An 18,457-nucleotide genomic window follows, 5' to 3' on the forward strand; every position below is an offset into this window, starting at 1 on the left:
ACAAGGTGGAGGCATCAAGAGTGCCTTCCTGGAGGGGAGGAAAAATCAAATTGGCTGTAAAGGAGAACTGAGAATATCTAGATTTCAGAAAGGTGGAAGTCAAATCAAAGCAAAAAGCCCCACTCATAATAAAATTCATTCTTTATTGAGTGCATGGTGGCCCAGGTGCTATTCCGTGTATGTCATAGGTGTGAAACCTTAAATCTTTCCAACAGCCACTGCCTTATGGAGACTGTATCATCCTTATCTTCATCTTACAGGTGAGAAATCTGCAGTGAAGAAAGGTACATCCCAAGGGGACACCGACAGTAAGCAGCGGAGCTGGGATTCCAGACACGCGGCTGGGCCTCTGCAGGAAGAAATCAAACGTGTGGAAGGGTTGGGGAGAGGAGATGCCTAGAAGGGATTTTCCTGTATTCTCTTAGTGGTGGGGGTAAGACCAAGGACCCAAGTCCTCACTCATCACGTCCTCCCCAGTGATGCAAGGATGGAGCTGGGGTAAAACCAGGGAGAATCAGGACCCTCACGTCGCTGCGTTTATTAAGCATCAGGGTCAGAGCTGGGCAGGAGAGGAGGGGAGGCAAGGTCTAGGTGAGAGACGTTCTGGAACCAGCCAGTGGGGTGGTAGGTCGGGAGGTGGATGTCACATGTCAGGGTCACTTGGCCTGAATGGTTTTTTGGATCCAGTTCGTGTATCTGCAGACGTTGGTGTAGACTCCTGGCTTCTCCTTTGATCCACAGGGGATGTTACCCCATGACACAAGGCCTCGGAGGTGGTCTCCACATACCAGCGGACCCCCAGAATCACCCTGCAGGAAAGAGGGAGAAAGTCAGATACAGATAGAAACCCAGAGACTGTGTGTGTGTGTGTGTGTGTGTGTGTGTGTGTGTGTGTGTGAGACAGAGAGAGAGGTAGAAAGGGACAGAGGTACTTACTGAAAGATGGAGAGAAAGACTCAGGGACAGAGAGACAGAGAGAGAGACAGTAAGACACACAAAGGCACAGAGAGAGAATGGTAGAGAGAGAATAAAGGAGACTCAAAGACACAGAGATAGGAATGCCAAGATGCAGAGGAACATAGAGAGCAAGAAAGAGAAACAATTTAAGAATGGAGACTGACAGGTGTGGAGAGAGGCAGAGGTGTAGAGACCGATGGAGAGAGAGAGAAAAGAAGAAGATGAAGACGAAGGAGGAGAAGGAGGAAGGGGAGGAGAGGGAAGAGGGGAAGGAGAGGGAGGAGGGGAGGGGGAGGGGGTCAGGGAGATGGAGGAGGAGGAAGAGGAGGAGGAAAAGAGGGAGTGGAAGAGGAAGAGGAAGAAGGAGGGGGGAGGAGGGGAAGGAGAGGGAGGAGGGGGAGGGGGAGAGGGAGGAGGGGGAGGGGGAGAGGGAGGAGGAGGAAGAGGAGAAGAGGCAGTGGAAGATGAAGAGGAAGAGGAAGGAGGAGGAGGAGGAAAAGAAGATGAATAAGAGGAGGAGGAGAAAATGAGGAAGAGGAGGAGGAGGGGGAGGAGGGGAGGAGGGGGAGGAGGGGAGGAGGGGGAGGAGGGGAGGAGGGGGAGGAGGGGAGGAGGAGGGAGAGGGGGAGGAGGGGAGGAGGAGGAGGAAGAGGAGAAGGAGGAAGAGGAGGAGGAGGAAGAGGAGGAAGAGGAGAAGGAGGAGGAGGAAGAGGAGGAGGAGGAAGAGGAGGAGGAAGAGGAGGAGGAGGAAGAGGAGGAGGAGGAGAAGGAAGAGGAGGAGAAGAGGAGGAAAAGGAGGAGGAGGAGAAGAGGAGGAAAAGGAGGAGGAGGAAAAGGGGGAGGAGGAGGAGGAGGAAGAGGAGAACGAGGAGGAGGAAGAGGAGAAGGAGGAGGAGGAAGAGGAGGAGGAGGAAGAGGAGGAGGAGGAAGAGGAGGAGGAGGGGGAGGAGGAGGGGGAGGGGGAGGGGGAGGGGGAGGGGGGAGGGGGAGGAGGAGACGATAAGACCCAGGTGGGAGAGGTAGGGAGGGCCCAGGGAGAGATATGCCTGGCACTATTCCGTCCAGGGACACCTCTCCACCTCGTGTCTTGAGGACAGTCTCGCCCGCCTGCCCTTTCTTTGCGTCCAACTTGCTATGTATCGCTTTCCCTGTCTCTGTCTCTGTTTCTGCCTCTGTCTCCCTCTTGGTTGGTCTCTGCACATCCCTCAATGCATTAGTCATTCTGGCTTAAAGAGGAGAGCTTGGATGGATGACAATGGAGGAAAAGTTAAAGTATTCGGGAGGGAGTCCCCTTTTCCCAGCTAGTGTCTCCCTCCTCCAGAGCCTGGTCGTTTCTGAGCAGGCTCGTGGGGGCTCTGTTTGAGGAAGGACAGTCCCCTCACACCATCTGCTTCCTTACTACCTCTCTTTGGTTCTTTTTGTTTTTAGACAGAGTCTGGCTCTGTCCCCAGGCTGGAGTGCAGTGGCGTGATCTCAGCTCACTGCAGCCTCTGCCTCCTGGGTTTAACCAATTCTCCAGCCTCAGCCTCCCGAGTAGCTGGGACTACAGGTGTGTCCCACCATGCTTGTGTAATTTTTGTATTTTTTTTTTTTTTGAAATGGAATCTTGCTCTGTTGCCAGGCTGGAATGCAGTAGCATGATCTCGACTCACTGCAACAACCTCCGCCTCCAGGTTCAAGTGATTCTCCTGCCACAGCCTCCTGAGTAGCTGGAACTACAGGCGCCTGCCACCACGCCCAGCTAATTTTTGTATTTTTAGTAGAGATGAGGTTTCCCCATATCGGCCAGGCTGGTCTCAATCTCTTGACCTGGTTATTCACCCACCTCGGCCTCCCAAGGTGCTGGGATTACAGGCATGAGCCACTGTGCCCATCCTAATTTTTGTATTTTTAGTAGAGATAGGGTTTCACCATGTTGATCAGGCTGGTCTCGAACTCCTGACCCCAGGTGATCCTCCTGCTTCGGCCTCCCAAGGTGCTGGGATTACAGGCATGAGCCACTGTGCCCATCCTAATTTTTGTATTTTTAGTAGAGATAGGGTTTCACCATGTTGATCAGGCTGGTCTCGAACTCCTGACCCCAGGTGATCCTCCTGCTTCGGCCTCCCAAAGTGCCAGGATTACAGGCATGAGCCGCTGCTCCTGGCCTCTCTGGTTCTTGATCCCGTGGCCTCCATCCTTGTCTCTGCACTTCCTGTCTCTGCTGCCTGTGTCTTTATATCTCTGCATATCCCTGACTGTGTCTCTGTGTGTTGAACTAAGTCTCTTCTTTTCAGGGCTTGGGTTCTCCCTCAGCCTGTCTCTGTAAAGCTCTCTTTTGGCCTGTGTCTCTCTCTTCCTGTGTCTGGCCATGTTTTTGTGACTTCGTCCTGTCTCTGGCTGTGTAAGTGGCAGATCCGGGTCACCTCACCTGGCAGGAATCCTTCCCGTACTTCTCATCCCCAGCACACAACATGTTCTGGGTGATCTGGCCAGGGTAGGCATGCTCACACTCCTCATGGGACACCAGGTGGATGTATGCACACTGGATGGTGTCAGGGAAATCACCTGTTAGGGGAGAGATGGGCCAGACTCAGCCCAGGCCTTGCACTCCCCACATCCTCCCCAGTCACCCCCCCAACCCCTATAAGTCCTCCATCCTCTATTGGTCCCTCTTTTCTATTGGCACCCCTCTTCCTGTTTGTCTCTCATTCTTACATCTCATTACCATCGTCCCTGCCTCCTAATTAGTCCCTCTTTCTATCATTCTTCCCTCCCATTGGCTGTCTTCCTCATTAATCGTCTCTTCTCCAGGAGTCCTCATTTCCTATTGGTTTTCCTTTTCTCTTAGGTCCCTCCTCCACTTTTCTCTCTTCCACTGGTCCCACCTTCTTCAGTAGTTTCAGTTGACCTGGAGGACTCTTCCTCTGTTACGCCCTCCTCTACTGTACCCCTCCTGATCAGTAGTCCATTCTTCATTGGACACTTCCTGCCCATTGATTCATCTTGATTGGTCACTCTGTGACCATTGGTCTTTTCCTAACTGGCCATGCCCTCTCCCATTGGTTCTTCCTTTCTATTGGTTCTTTATCCAATGGTCCACCTCCATCATTGGTCCTTTTCTAACTGTCCCCACCCTCCCTCATGGATCCTCCCTTTCTATTGGCCTTTCCTCCAATGGTCTACCTTCCTCATTGGTCCTTTCCTAACTGGCCCTGCCCTCCCTCATTGGCTCTCTCTTCCTATTGGTCTGCTTCCCTCCTTGGTCCTTTTCTAACTGGCCTCACCATCCCCCACTGGCTCTCCCTTCCTATTAGCCCTTCATCCAATGGTCCACCTCCCTCATTGGTCCTTTTCTAACTTGCCACATCCTCCCCCATTGTCTCTGCCTTCCCATTGGCCCTTCATCCAATGGTTCACCTTTCTTATTGGCCCTTCACACACAGGCCCACCTTCATGGTTCCTGCTGATCTATTGGACCTGTTTTTTCCTCTAGTGACTCCTCTGGACCATTGATCCTTTCCCCTTAGTCCCTCTTCCATCAGCTATACCCCCATTCACTGTCTCAATTCACATCCTTCAGTTGGCTTTTGTGCTTTATTGGTTTCTCTTCTTCCATCAGTTCCTTCTCCATTATTCCTTCCTGCTGTTCAATGAATCCTGATCGGTCCCCTTTGACCTTTGACATCCTTCCTGATTAGCATCTCCCCACTGACCTTCCCTCTTTATTGAACCTTCATCTTATGTTCCATCTCTCCCATGCTATTCACCCATTGGTCTACATTTTCCATTGGCTGTTCACTCACTGGCCCAGCTCCCAAATTCACTCTCCCTCCCCCTTGACCTTTCTCCCATTGAAACCCTGTCCCATTGGTCCTCACCATTAGCCCATCTTCCCATGGCCCCTCACCAATTTTCCCACTCCCCATCCTTTGGCCCACTTCCCCCAGTAGCCAGTAGCCTGCTCCCCACCAGCCTCCCACTACTGACCATCTGCTGTCTTGCCCCAGCCCAGGATGTGGCAGCTGGTGGTGTTGGCTGAGCAGTCCCTCTCCAGGGGAAGGGGCTGGATGAGTTCAGAGAGTTTGGCTGGGCGTGCCAGGCGCAACAGCATGATGTCCTGGTCATGGCTGGCGGCATCATAGTCAGGGTGGATCACAGCCCGGACAACAGAACTCTGCTCCTGGGAACTCTCCCTTTGCCGAAGGTTATGCTTCCCCAGGAAGACCTGAAGATTCCTGGGAAGGAAGAGGGCTGGGTCTCACCTGGAGCCCTTGGGCTACAGTTGAGGCTTCAGAGAGGGCTGGGAAGTCATGAATCAGCTGGCCTGCTCCTCCCACAGTCTTCCCCAGCTGGGTAAATGGCAATTCCATCCTTTCAGAATAATCTTGGGGGCTATTCTTCACTCTCTTTATTTCATGCCCTACATCCAAGCTGTCCAGAATTCCTTTTGCCTCTCTGAAACATATCCAGAATCTGGCCACATCTCACCTTTCCCACGGCTACCATCTTGGTTTGAGCTGCCTTTTCACTTCCTACCTGAACTAGAGCAGTAGCCTCCTCAATGGGCTCCCTGCTCCATCTCTGGCCCCCCACAGTCCATCGTCCACAAAGCAACCAGAGATATTTTAACAATGTAAGTTGGTCCTGTGCCTCCTCTGCTCAGCCCCTCCTATGACTCCCATCTCTCTCGGAATCAAAGCCAAAGTTCTCAACGTGGCGCACCAGGCCTTGCAAGCACTGCCCCATCATCTCTCAGACATCTTCTCCTCCCACTCTCCCCTTCTCTCCCTCTGCTCCAGCCAAACGCTGGCTTCCCTGTCTTGCCTTGAACACAATAGTGATCTTCCCACCTCAGGGCCTTTGCACTGCTGTTCCCTCTGCCAGCAAGTCTGTCCTCCAAGTATCTGCATAGCTCACTCCCTCACTTCCTTTAAATGTCGCCTCTCAGGGAAGCCTTCCTTAGTTGCCCAATTAAAATACAAATACCTGTTAGTAGGCAATTCCTATCTCCCTCCCCTGCTTTCTGTTCCACCAGAGAACCTATCACAATCATCTGACATGCTATATATTTATTGTTAAATATTTACTCATTGTATTATTTCTCCTCCTTGCAGAGCAATGCTGTCCACTAAATGCTACGATGCCATGATCTCGATCTGCACTGTCCAGAGGTGGCTGGGGGAACCACAAGCTACAGGTGGCTGCTGAGTACTTGAAATGTGGCTTGTGGATTTTCCATTTCATTAATTTCAATGTAATTTGCTATATGTGACTGATGGCTACCATATTAGACAGTGCAGCTCTAGGATGTCAAGATGGGGATTTTTGTTCTATTCAGATATAGTATCTCCAGTGCGTTGATCAGCACCTGGCACAGGATAGGTGTTTGATACATATTCCTGAAACAGAGAGTCACTCCCTTGCTCAGACATCACCCATGGCTCCCCATTGTCCTAAGAATAAAGCCTGGGCTCCTCCACTTGGCACTGGAGCCCCTGTGTGATCTGGCTGTAGTCACTTTCCAACCTTATCTCCCAGCACCTTCTGCCCCCCAGTGAACGGGAAATTTTCTTTTCTGAGAATACTCAAGACGGTTCTCACCTCAGGGGTGTTATCACAGCCTTTCCTCTGCCCTGAACTTTCCTTTTCCCATCTTCGTGCCTCTGCTTGGATTTTATCTCATTAGAAAGTCCTTCCTGACCCTCCTCCATCTAAAGTAGGTACCCCTATTCTTTTCCTTCATAATTTGTAATTATATGGGGTTTTGAAGGGTTTGCTTCTTTTGTTTGTTTGTTTTTTTGAGACAGGGTCTCGCTCTGTCACCCAGGCTGGATCTGCAGTGGTGTTCTGTAGATCACAGCTCACTGCAGCTTTGTACTCCTGGGCTCGAGTGATCCACCCGCCTCGGCCTCCCAAAGTGCTGGGATTACAGGCATGAGCCACCATGGCCAGCCCAATTTGCTTCTTCTTTCTTTCCTTTTTTTTTAGACAGAGTCTCGCTCTGTGGTTCAGGCTGGAGTGCAGTGGCGCGATCTCGGCTCACTGCAACCTCCGCCTCCCAGGTTCAAGCAATTCTCCTGCCTTAGCCTCCCAAGTTGCTGGAATTACAGGAGCCCACCACCATGCCTGGCTAATTTTTTGTATTTTCAGTAGAGACAGGGTTGCACCATGTTGGCCAAGCTGGTCTCGAACTCCGGTAATCCACCCACCTCGGCCTCCCAAAGTGCTGGGATTACAGGCATGAGCCACCATGCCCAGCCCTCACTTTGCTTCTTAAATAACTGCTTGTCTGCACCTTGCTGTCCTTGTGCTCCCGAGGGCAGGGATGATGTGTGTGTCCCATCCATTGCTGAATCTCCACTGCCCAACTCGAATGTGGCACTTAGCAGGTGCTCTTAGTCAATGTACATCAAAGGAATGAATGATGGTGGTGAGAGTCATCCAAGGTCTCCTTGGGGTCAGGGGAACCACCCCAGGGATTGTCACTTGCTATTTCCCTGCACCTCAGTTTCCTCATTTGCAAAATGGTGCCAAGAGTCCCTTGTGGTGGGCATTCCAGGAAAGGTGTGTACATGGTTTCACTCAGCACCTGATTGGTAGTTAGCATCAAACAAGTGGCAGCTGTCGTGAATCTGACTAGTGAGGATCAGCGCCCAGGGTTTTTGTCCTGGGCCCTCCAGCTCCTCCAACTGTGCCAGCTTTTTGGATGATCTCATCTAGTCCCATGGCTTTAAATACACCTGTTTGCTGACGATGCCTTCATTTTAACCTCCAGCCCTGACCGCTCCTCTGAGCTCCAGAGTCCTCCCTGGCCTCCCTGCTGGGACATCTCCCAGGCATCTCAAACTCATCGTGGCTAAAGCAAAATGTCAGATGCTCCTGTGCCTACACCCGGCCTGTTTCTCTTTCCCTCTCCCACAACTCAGAGAAAGACGTGGCAAAACACCCAGTTGTTCAGGACAAATACCCGGAAGCCAGCCCTGCTTCTTCCTCTCCCTCCTGTTCCTCGTTGCCAAATTCTGCTGGCTCAGTCTCAGAATTCCACATCCCAAGATATTCAACATCCCTCCATCCCCACTGCGACCGCCTGGGTTCAAGCCACCCCCCTATGTCGCCGGATGAAAGCAACAGCCCCCACGTGGGCCTCCCTCCCTCTCTCTTGCCCAGACCACGTTCCACGTGGTAGCCAGGGTGCTTGTAAAAATGTAAATCAGGCTGGGTGTGGTGGTGGCTCATGCCTGTAATCCCAGCTCTTTGGGAGGGCGAGGAGGGCGGATCACCTGAGGTCAGGAGTTCGAGACCAGCCTGGTCAACATGGTGAAACCCCGTCTCTACCAAAAATACAAAAATTAGCCAGGCAAGGTGGTGCACACCTGTAATCTCAGCTACTTGGGGTGCTGAGGCAGGAGACTCACTGGAACCTGGGAGGCAGAGGTTGCAGTGAGCTGAGATCATGCCACTACACTCCAGTCTGGGTGACAGAGCGAGACTGTGTCTCAAAAAACAAACAACAAAAACAAAACTGCCCAGTGGCTTCCTACTGTGCTCAGAATTAAATCCAAATGCCCATCATGCCCTGCAGGTCCCCAAATGATCCAATTCCCCCATTAGAAAGTAAGTTCAGGAAAACAGCAATTTTGCTTGTTTTTTTTTGTTTTCTTTTTTTTATTTTCTTTTCCACTGCTATGCCCGCAGGGCCTGGCACACATTAAGTACTCAATTAAGCAACAGCTGAATGCACCTGGCTATCAGATGGCCTCGTGCTGGGATGGGGGGGATGCCTGTGTCACCTCCTGCCTGACATCTATAAGACACCCTCAGGGTTCAGTCGCATCCGCTGTTCATTTACAGTGTAGACTCACGGTTTTTTGCAGTGGGCAGCTGTGAGGACCCACAGTGGATGGATAAGGACCCCACCACAGAGCAAGTGGCCCGAGGTGTAGAGGGCAGCTTGGTAGGGGTGAGATGTCTTGTCGCAGGGTCCGCCATGCACCAACTTATTCTGCTCCTCTGCCCAGGCTGAGGGAGAGAAGATCTGAGTCAGAGAGGAGTTCTGGAGAAACCAAGCGCATCCCCCTCAACATGAACTCCAGTCAAGATTGGTCAGGTGCAGTGGCTTATGCTTGTAATCCCAGCTGAGGCAGGAGGATCGCTTGAGCCCAGGAGTTTGAGACCAGCCTGGGTAACACAATGAGACCTCATTTCCACACACACACACACACACACACACACACACACACACACACACACACACACAAATTAGCAGGGTATGGTGGCATACGCCTGTAGTCCCAGCTACTTGGGAGGCTGAGGTGGGAGGGTCACTTGAGACCCAAGAGTTCAAGTCTGCAGTGAACTATGGATCATGCCACTACACTCCAGCCTGGGTGACAGAGTGAGACCCTGTCTCAAAAAAAAAAAGCTTCTCTGTATTTCCACTCCCAAACTTACCCCATTCCCATTACAAACCCAACTGTATCCCCTATCCCCGGGCTCTCTCCAACTTTCCAACCTACCTCCTACCTCTTCTCCGTTTAGATCCCCATCCCTAAAGCCAACCCCACCCCAAACCCTCATATCTTCAAACCCACCTCCCACCACCCTCCCCATCTGTATTCCCCACCCTTAGCCTAATCCCCAATGTCTTCCTCATTTCAAAGCTCCCCCACCCCAACCCCGTGCATATCCCCATCCCCAATACCAGCCTCTTCTCCATCAACAAGCCCAACCCTGTCTGCAAGCCTCCCCCATCCAAATGCCCTTTCCCCACCTGCAGCAATCAGACTCAGCACCACCATCAGCTTCTTCATGGCCGCTCCTGAGAGGGGAAGCCACATGGTCCATTAGTCACTGCCTCGACCCTCCCCCCATCCCTCTGTCTGCTCCCTCTGCATCCTCTCCTTCCTTCCTGGCCTGCTATGCTCTCCTGCCTTGACCTCTGTCCTTCCCGTCTAGCCTCCTGATTTATTCTTCCCCAGCCCACATCTTCCATCAGAGGATCCCACGAAAACAGTGCCAAAGAGAATTCAGAACTACGTCCACTGGTCCAGTAACCCATGGTGAGATTCTGATTAGATCTTTCTACTTTCTTGGGCACTGATTTGCCTTCCTGTCGACAGGAGAGGGTTACCCTAGGGGGCCCTAGCGTTCTTCCTCTGTATGGGAGTTTTCCTCGGAGCCTGGCTCTGTGCGCAATGGCCACCCACCCCCCCCACCCAGCAGGTTCTGTGATGTCTGTGATCTCACCTGCTGCAGGCCTCCGGGCCTCCGGGGATTCTTGAGTCGGGGGAAGGAACAGCTTTGAGACGAGGAGGCAGAAAGAGTTAGAAATGCGGGGAGCCGTGAGGAGAGAAGACACTCAGATGCAGTGGCAGAGCCAAGCGGAGGACGCAGGGGCTGCAGAGCCCAGGGCTGCAGGGACTGCCAGACACACACCCCCAGCTCCCAGGCCTCCCTGGAAGAGGCTGGTTCTGTCCCCAGATGCTTCTGGAACGTCCTTTTAACCCCTGTCTCTCAGGTCCCTGAGCCAGGAGACTGGCTACACCCTTTTCCTCCTTACCGAGGCCTCCCACACACATTCCTCCCGCCCCCACGCTCTGCTCTTGGTGACCCCTGACCAGGCCTCCAGGGAGGGGAGCACTGGTCCCTGAGTGCAGTGAGAGCCTGGACTCCTGGGTCTGAGGGAGGAGGGGCTGGGGGCCTGGACTCCTGAGTCTGAGGGAGGAGGGGCTGGGGGCCTGGACCCTTGCGTCTGAGGGAGGAGGGGCTGGGGGCCTGGACTCCTGGGTCTGAGGGAGGAGGTGGGAACTTGGACTCCTGGGTCTGAGGGAGGAGGGGCTGGGGGCCTGGACTCCTGAGTCTGAGGGAGGAGGTGGGAACTTGGACTCCTGGGTCTGAGGGAGGAGGGGCTAGGACCTAAACTCCTGGGTCTGAGGGAGGAGGGGCTGGGGCCTGAATCTGAGGCAGAGGAAGTTCTAGTCGGCTCAGTCCTTAGACCTCTGGGTTTTGGAGAAAGAAAGTGTCTGAAGACAAATTCCGGCCTCTGGGGCAAGCAGATGGTGCCCCAGGCCTCCCTGCACCCCCAGCACTCTCTGTGCCACCCAGGGACCTGCAGGCCCTCACTCCGGGCTCCAGAGCCCTCCGGCACTGGGAAGCAGCCTGCCCAGGTTCAGTGCGGTTGGGGTGACTCACACACCTGCCCGTAGGTCCCTCTGTGTGCTGCCTGCCGACCTCTGTGTCCCCAGGAGAGAGCGAGCCAGCCAGCCGGGGAGACAGCGTGTGTCACCACACTGGCCCCCGCCCCTGCCCCGGGCTGGGGAGCAGGCCCAGGCGCGATGGGGAAAGGGCCCAGGAACAATGGGGCTTTGTCCGCCCCCAGCACCCCAGTGCCATGCTCCCAGCAGCTCCGCGCCTCAACCTCTCTTCCGGCGGGCAGGCGGGAGGGCGGTTACATCAATGGCTTCCTTTTGTCCCTGTCTGACAGTCCTCCTTTGCAGTCTCTGACTGCCCACCCGGCCCTGACTGGAGATTTCGGCACTCCACATCCTCCTGGTCCTTCTCCTCCAAGTCTGCCCACCCCTGAGGTCTCTTGCTCCATCTGTCTCCCTGGCCATGGAGGGGAGGGAGCTTCCATCTCTCTCTCTCCCATCTCAGTCTCTGTATTTGTGTCTCTCCACCTTTTCCTCCACTTTATTTTGTCCCTCTCTCCCTCTTGTTTTCTCTCTCTCCCTTCCTCTCTCCCTTCCTTCCTTCCTTCCTTCCTTCCTTCCTTCCTTCCTTCCTTCTTTTCTTTCTTTCTTTCTTTCTTTTTTTTTGACGGAGTCTTGCTCTGTCACCCAGGCTGGAGTGCAGTGGTGTGATCTCAGTTCACTGCAACCTCCGCCTCCTGAGTTCAAGCAGTTCTCCTGCCTCAGCCTCCCAAGTAGCTGGGATTACAGGCGCCCACCACCACGCCCGGCTAAATGTTTTTTGTATTTTTAGTAGGGAAGAGGTTTCACCATGTTGGCCAGGCTGGTCTCAAACTCCTGACCTCAGGTGATCCACCCACCTTGGCCTCCCAAAGTGCTGGATTACAGGTGTGAGCCACTGTGCCCGGCCTCTCTCCCTTTCTTTCCCCTTGATTCTCTGACTCTCCGTGCTTATCTCCTCCTGGGTCTCTTCTTAGATTTCCCCAGGGGTAGCACTGTGTGTGCCCAGAAGGGAGTCAGTTTCCCCAGGAAGTAGCGGGGATGATTCCCGAGCGATGAGGAAGCTAGCAGGATGGAGGAGGACTTGAGGACTTATTGATGAGATGCGGACACACAGCGAGAGGCATGGAGTTAAGCAGAAATCGGAGAGCACTTGGGAACGACGTGGGGCTGTGATAAGATGGTGGTGCTGGGCAGTAGCAGAGGGATCCGGGAAGACTTAGGGAGGTGCCTTTGAACTTGGGCCTAGAAAGCTGAGCCAGGCGTAGGTCAGGAGGAAAGGCCGTGAAAATGCCTGGCCTGGGTGCACATGGGAAACTGCAGGCAGTGGTTGGGGTGGTTGGTATGGGCTGGAGGGTGAGGGTGTGTGCGTGGCAGAGTGGAGAGAAACGAGGAGGGGGAAGTCACTGCGTAATAAGGACAATGATAGGAATGAAGTCTGGCTCAGCACCTGCTTGGGCTGGGCACTACAGGTAACTTAAAAAAAAAGTTCTTTTTTCTTTTGAGACAAGGTCTTGTTCTGTCGCCTAGGCTGGAGTGCAGTGGCACGATCCTTGCTCGTGGCAGCCTCAACCCTCATGGGCTCAAGCGACCCTCCCGCCTCAGTCTTCCCAGGAGCTGGGACCATAGGCATGAGCCACTGTTCCCAGCCAACCCTTTTCTTTGTCTTGCATTGAATCTAATTGTCATCTTGCATTGCGCATCCCCCATCACTCCAGGGATGAAGACTACTTCGGTATTCAGTATACTCTCCGGGTGCTCCCTCTCACATTTGGTCCCCACTGACCTCAGCACCTTCTTCTCAGGACGTGCTATCTTCACAGACAGCAAGTCTGATGTTGCACAACCCAGTGACCAGGCCCTATCCCTCTGCCTCCTCTCTCTGGGGGGTCCCTTCCTCTCTGTCCCCACACCCTCAACCCCAACTCAGAGCTGCACCTCTCCCACCTGGACCAGGATCCCTCTGTTCTCTGTATCCCTTGCCCCAGAGAGACCTTCCTGTGCCTTGAGCTGACCTTGCCCCTCCTCTCACAGACCTGCCCTGGGTCCCCATCTCCCTTGGGACCAAGTCCCAGCCCCCCAGCCTGGCATTTGAGGACCTTTAGCATCCAGGGAAGTCCCGGCCAATGAATTGTGATGCCAAGCACGCATGCACATTTACATTTTCCAATCACCATACATTTTTTTTAAGTCAGAAGATTTTTTAAGTGTCCTTACCACAAAAAATAAGGGTGTAAAATAATGCATATGTTAAATAGCTTGGTTTAGCCATTCCACAACATATACATACATATATCAAACATGATGTTATACACCAGAAATATATACAGTTTTTACTTGTCAATTAAAAAATAAATTTAAGGCCAGGCATGGTGGCTCATGTCTGTAATCCCAGCACTTTGAGAGGCCAAGGTGGGTAGATAGCTTGAGTCCGGAAGTTCATGACCAGCCTGGGCAACATAGTGAGAAACCATCTCTGCAAAAAGTAAAAAAATTAGCCAGATGTGGTGGTGCACACTTGTAGTCCCAGCTACTTAGGAGGCTGAGGCGGGAGAATTGCTGAGCCTGGGAAGTCGAGCCTGCAGTGAGCTGTGACTATACCACTGCACCCCAGCCTGACATGGCTGGACAAGGTGGCTCATGCCTGTAATCCAAGCACTTTGGGAGGCAGAGGTGGGAAGATCACTTGAGCCTAGGAGTTCAAGACCAGCCTGGGCAATATAGTGAGATCCTATCTCTAAAAAAAAAAAACAAAAAAAAAGAAAAGAAAAAAATTACGTAGGTGTGGTGGCACACATCTGTGGTCCCAGCTATGCAGCAGGCTGAGGTGGGATAGTTGCTTGAGCCTGGAGGCCCACGTTGCAGTAAGCCATAATCACGCCACTGCACTTCAGTGTGACAGAGCCAGACCCTGTCAAAAATTTTTTTAAAAAGAGTCCTGAGTGGTGAGTGGCCCTCACACTGCATGACAAAGCTATGTCTACGTCTCCGTGTGGCTCCAGCTTTCTAGAACACATCAAGCTTCCCTGACCCATGCCCTGCCCTCTGGCCTCTGGCCCTTCACTGAATGCTATTCCCTCTTCTTCTTGAGATGGAGTCTCGCTCTGTCACCCAGGCTGGAGTGATGTGGCGCGATCTCTCTTCGCCTGCTGGGTTCAAGCAATTCTCCAGCCTCAGCCTCCCGAGTAGCTGGGATTACAGGCACACACCACCATGCCTATATTTTTAGTAGAGATGGGGTTTCACCATGTTGGCCAGGCTGGTCATGAACTCCTGACCTCAGGTGATCTGCCTGCCTCGGTCTCCCAAAGTGCTGGGATTACAGACGTGAGCCACCGCGCCTGGCCTATTCTCTCTTCTTAGCATGTTTTCCCCACCTTTTCCTGGCAATAACCTGTCCTTCAAGTCTTTGCTTGGACATTACCTCCTCCAGGAAACCTTCCCTGAACACCACCCAGCTGCCACCTGCTGTAGTTGGATTACTCATTCTCTCACGTAGGTTCCCACAGCAGGTGTCTCCCTCAACCTAACCTGGACGGGGGGCCACCTGGATTGACATTCGTCGTCTCTTCCACTGGACCGTGAGCTCCTTGAGGGCAGGTACGGGACTGACTCATCCCTGTGTCCCAAGCAACCACACAGGACCTTACCCAGAAGAAGCCTTAGGCAAGACTGACCAAATGACTAAATGACTTTATCACACCCACTCCCATTTTACAGATAAGAAAACTGAGGCTCAGAACGGGAAGTTCATTGCTCATCATCAAACATCCAGGAAATGGTGGAGCCTGAATGGGAACTCAGCTTCCAACATGGCGTGGATGTGGCCCATCCCTTGGTGGCCTGGCTGGGTCTATCTTATGACAGTACGAGGTGAGTGAACTTGGGAGGAATTGTTGAGAGCTGGGTGGGGAAAGAAGGGAGGTGTTAGGCTGTGGGGAGTGGAGGGACTTTGAAGAGAAAGAAATTTCTAACTCTGCCTCTTCTCTGGTGACCTTCATGGTTTGCCATCTCTGCATACTTTGAATGCTTATTTACTGGATAGTTTGCTCCAGATTGTCTTGCTCTGCAAAACTCTTCACTAAATAAATTCTTCTGTCTCGGTGCAGTGGTTCACACCTGTAATCCCAGCACTTTGGAGGGCTGAGGTGGGAGGATTACTTGAGCTCAGGAATTAGAGACCAGCCTGGACAACATAGTGAGACCCCGTCTCTACTAAAAAAAAAAAAAAAATAGCCCAGGCATGGTCCCAGCTACTCGAAAGGCTGAGGCAAAAGGATTGTTTGAGCCCAGGAGACTGAGGCTGCAGTGAGCTATGATCATGCCACCAAACTCTAGCCTGGATGATAGAGCAAGACCCTATGTGAAAAAAAGAAAAAAAAAATTATAAGGAAACTTCATGAGACTGTAAGCAGAAAAAAGTGCCAGAAGTCATAAACAATAAAAACCAATGCCTAGGCCAGGCGCGGTGGCTCATGCCTGTAATCTCAGCACTTTGGGAGGTCAAGGCGGGCAGATTGCCTGAGGTCAGGAGTTTGAGGCCAGCCTGGCCAACGTGGTGAAACTTGGTCTCTACTGAAAATACAAAAATTAGCTGGGCATGGTGGCAGGCACCTGTAATACCAGCTACTGAGGAGGCTGAGGCAGGAGAATCACTTGAACCTGGGAGGCAGAGGTTGCAGTGAGCTGAGATCGCGCCATTGCACTCCAGCCTGGGTGACAAGAGCAAGACTTTGTCTCAAAAAAAAAAGAAAAACAAAACAAAACTAAACTAAAACCAATGCCCATTGAAGGAAGGCTTACCTTGTGCCACACAATGTTTGAGCACTTTCTGTATATTAACTTATTGAATCTCTGTAATAACCCTAGAAAGTAGGTGCTTTTTCTCCCATTTCAAGGATGAAGGAACAGGGACAGGGGAAGTAATGAGCTTAAAGGAAAATAGCTTGTAGGGACTAGAACTGGGATTTGAACCCAAGAATCCAAGATCCAGAGCTAGTCCCTTAACTACCACACTATACTGCTTACCCAAAGAAAAATGAATTACTTAAAAAAAATCAACATTAGTACCATCTCAGTCATTGCAAACCAATCTACCTGTAGCTTGCGTATAGGAGAGCAGAGGGCCAGGGCCAGGGATCTCCAGGCTGACTTAGTGCAAATGCAATGTTTTGTTACTTTTTAAAATTCCAGATTGAATGTTGGAGTGCCTTGCAGAAGAGAGAGAAAATGTTGCTAAAACTTCAGGGGAATGACTGGTCGAAAATGTTTGACATTCTTTAAACTTGACAGGCCCAGAAACAGAAGGGGCTGGGGACCTGGGCTCCTGGGTCTGAGGGAGGAGGGGTTGGGGCGGGGGGTCTGGACTCCTGGGTCTGAGGAAGGAGGGGCTGGGGGGGAGCCTGGACTCCTGGGTCTGAGGGAGGAGGGGTTGGGGCGGGGGGTCTGGACTCCTGGGTCTGAGGAAGGAGGGGCTGGGGGGGATCTGGACTCCTGGGCCTGAGGGAGGAGGGGCTGGGGGGAGTCTGGATTCCTGGGTCTGAGGGAGGAGGGGCTGGCGGGGGGGGGTCTGAACTCCTGGGTCTGAGGGAGGAGGGGCTGGGGGGAGTCTGGACTCCTGGGTCTGAGGGAGGAGGGGCTGGGGGTAGTCTGGACTCCTGGGTCTGAGGGAGGAGGGGCTGGGGGTCTGGACTCCTGGGTCTGAGGGAGGAGGGGCTGGGGGTCTGGACTCCTGGGTCTGAGGGAGGAGGGGCTGGGGGGGGAGTCTGGATTCCTGGGTCTGAGGGAGGAGGGGCTGGCAGGGGGGTCTGAACTCCTGGGTCTGAGGGAGGAGGGGCTGGGGGGAGTCTGGATTCCTGGGTCTGAGGGAGGAGGGGCTCGTGGGGGCAGGCCTGCACTCCTGGGTCTGAGGGAGGAGGGGCTGGGGGTGGTCTGGACTCCTGGGTCTGAGGGAGGAGGGGCTGGGGGGAGTCTGGATTCCTGGGTCTGAGGGAGGAGGGGCTGGGGTTCTGGACTCCTGGGTCTGAGGAAGGAGGGGCTGGGGGGAGTCTGGATTCCTGGGTCTGAGGGAGGAGGGGCTGGGGGGTCTAGATTCCTGGGTCTGAGGGAGGAGGGGCTGGGGTTCTGGACTCCTGGGTCTGAGGGAGGAGGGGCTGGGGGGAGTCTGGATTCCTGGGTCTGAGGGAGGAGGGGCTGGGGGTTCTGGACTCCTGGGTCTGAGGGAGGAGGGGCTGGGGTTCTGGACTCCTGGGTCTGAGGGAGGAGGGGCTGGGGGCCTGGACTCCTGGGTCTGAGGGAGGAGGGGCTGGGGGCCTAGACTCCTGGGTCTGAGGGAGGAGGGGCTGGGGGGAGTCTGGATTCCTGGGTCTGAGGGAGGAGGGGCTGGGGGGTCTGGATTCCTGGGTCTGAGGGAGGAGGGGCTGGGGGGTCTGGATTCCTGGGTCTGAGGGAGGAGGGGCTGGGGGGAGTCTGGACTCCTGGGTCTGAGGGAGGAGGGGCTGGGGGTCTGGACTCCTGGGTCTGAGGGAGGAGGGGCTGGGGGGAGTCTGGATTCCTGGGTCTGAGGGAGGAGGGGCTGGGGGGTCTGGATTCCTGGGTCTGAGGGAGGAAGGGCTGGGGGGTCTGGACTCCTGGGTCTGAGGGAGGAGGGGCTGGGGGCCTGGACTCCTGCGTTTTCTGTGTTAGCCTCCTATATGGGAGAATCAGAATTAGCGGCTGCAGAATTTCTGCAATATGACAGGGCTGTGGTGCCTGCGTTAGGAGAGACTCAGAGGGAGATGAGATAAGGAGGGGAAGGATCTGGAGGATCTTGGTGGGGAGGGAATTCTGGGAGAAAAACAGGAAGAACAGGTAGGAGGGCGTGTCCTGGGCTGGAGTGGCTCCTCGGTCAGCAGCGTCTGAGGTGTGACCACACAGAGGATCTTTGATGTTAGATGGCTGGGGCTGTGGCCAGGCTCTGAGTCACAGAGGACTCCTCCCTCATCCTACCCGCTTCCCGAGGTTCCTTTCCCTCCCTTCTTGGGGAGCAGGTGCCACCATCTTCCTCCGGCACTGTTTGTTTACTTCTTACTTCTGGCAGACCCCCATGGGACCCCTGTGTCCTGTCTACTGTCATCCCAATCCCTCTGAAAACCGCCAGCCTCCCTCCTCACTTGTCACTCGTGAGATGCTCAGAAACACTTTCACACCCCTTCCCACGCTGATGAAGTTGGCCTGTTCTCTCCTCCCTCCTCCCTTCCTTCTTCCTCTCTCCATCCTTTCCTCTCTCTCCCATTTTACAGACAGGAAAAACTGAGATCTGGGAAATGGAAATATGCCCTGGAACAGGGCCG

The 18,457-nt window shown here is 53.6% G+C and overlaps 1 protein-coding gene across 2 annotated transcripts; it reads right to left on the minus strand.

The window, feature by feature from the left end:
* Nucleotides 1-123: 123 nt before the first annotated feature.
* On the minus strand, nt 124-11,255 carry KLK6 (kallikrein related peptidase 6). Of its 2 annotated transcripts, XM_024351611.3 has the most exons (8): nt 11,135-11,218; nt 10,186-10,237; nt 9,710-9,757; nt 8,802-8,958; nt 7,235-7,333; nt 4,927-5,174; nt 3,368-3,504; nt 559-809 (listed from the first exon to the last, which is right to left on the minus strand). In XM_024351611.3, exons 3-8 carry the CDS (start codon nt 9,747-9,749, stop codon nt 657-659), a joined length of 834 nt encoding a protein of 277 aa, XP_024207379.1. In that variant the 5' UTR covers nt 9,750-9,757; nt 10,186-10,237; nt 11,135-11,218; the 3' UTR covers nt 559-656. The 2 variants fall into 2 exon arrangements, with proteins under 2 accessions (XP_016792178.1, XP_024207379.1); XM_016936689.3 differs by lacking the exon at nt 7,235-7,333 and having other exon boundaries at nt 124-809; nt 11,135-11,255.
* Between the last annotated feature and the right edge of the window lie 7,202 nt (nt 11,256-18,457).

Source organism: Pan troglodytes, chromosome 20 (assembly GCF_028858775.2).
Source record: "Pan troglodytes isolate AG18354 chromosome 20, NHGRI_mPanTro3-v2.0_pri, whole genome shotgun sequence".
Taxonomy (NCBI): Eukaryota; Metazoa; Chordata; class Mammalia; order Primates; family Hominidae; genus Pan; species Pan troglodytes.

What these genes read in the sequence shown, in the direction of transcription:
- KLK6 (XM_024351611.3), bottom strand. Translation starts at nt 9,749, where the DNA reads ATGAAGAAGCTGATGGTGGTGCTGAGTCTGATTGCTGCAG. An exon ending in GCTGAGTCTGATTGCTGCAG is followed by an intron (nt 8,959 to 9,709) that starts GTGGGGAAAGGG and finishes TCTCTCCCTCAG; the next exon opens with CCTGGGCAGAGGAGCAGAAT. An exon ending in ACGGGAAGGATTCCTGCCAG is followed by an intron (nt 810 to 3,367) that starts GTGAGGTGACCC and finishes TCTTTCCTGCAG; the next exon opens with GGTGATTCTGGGGGTCCGCT.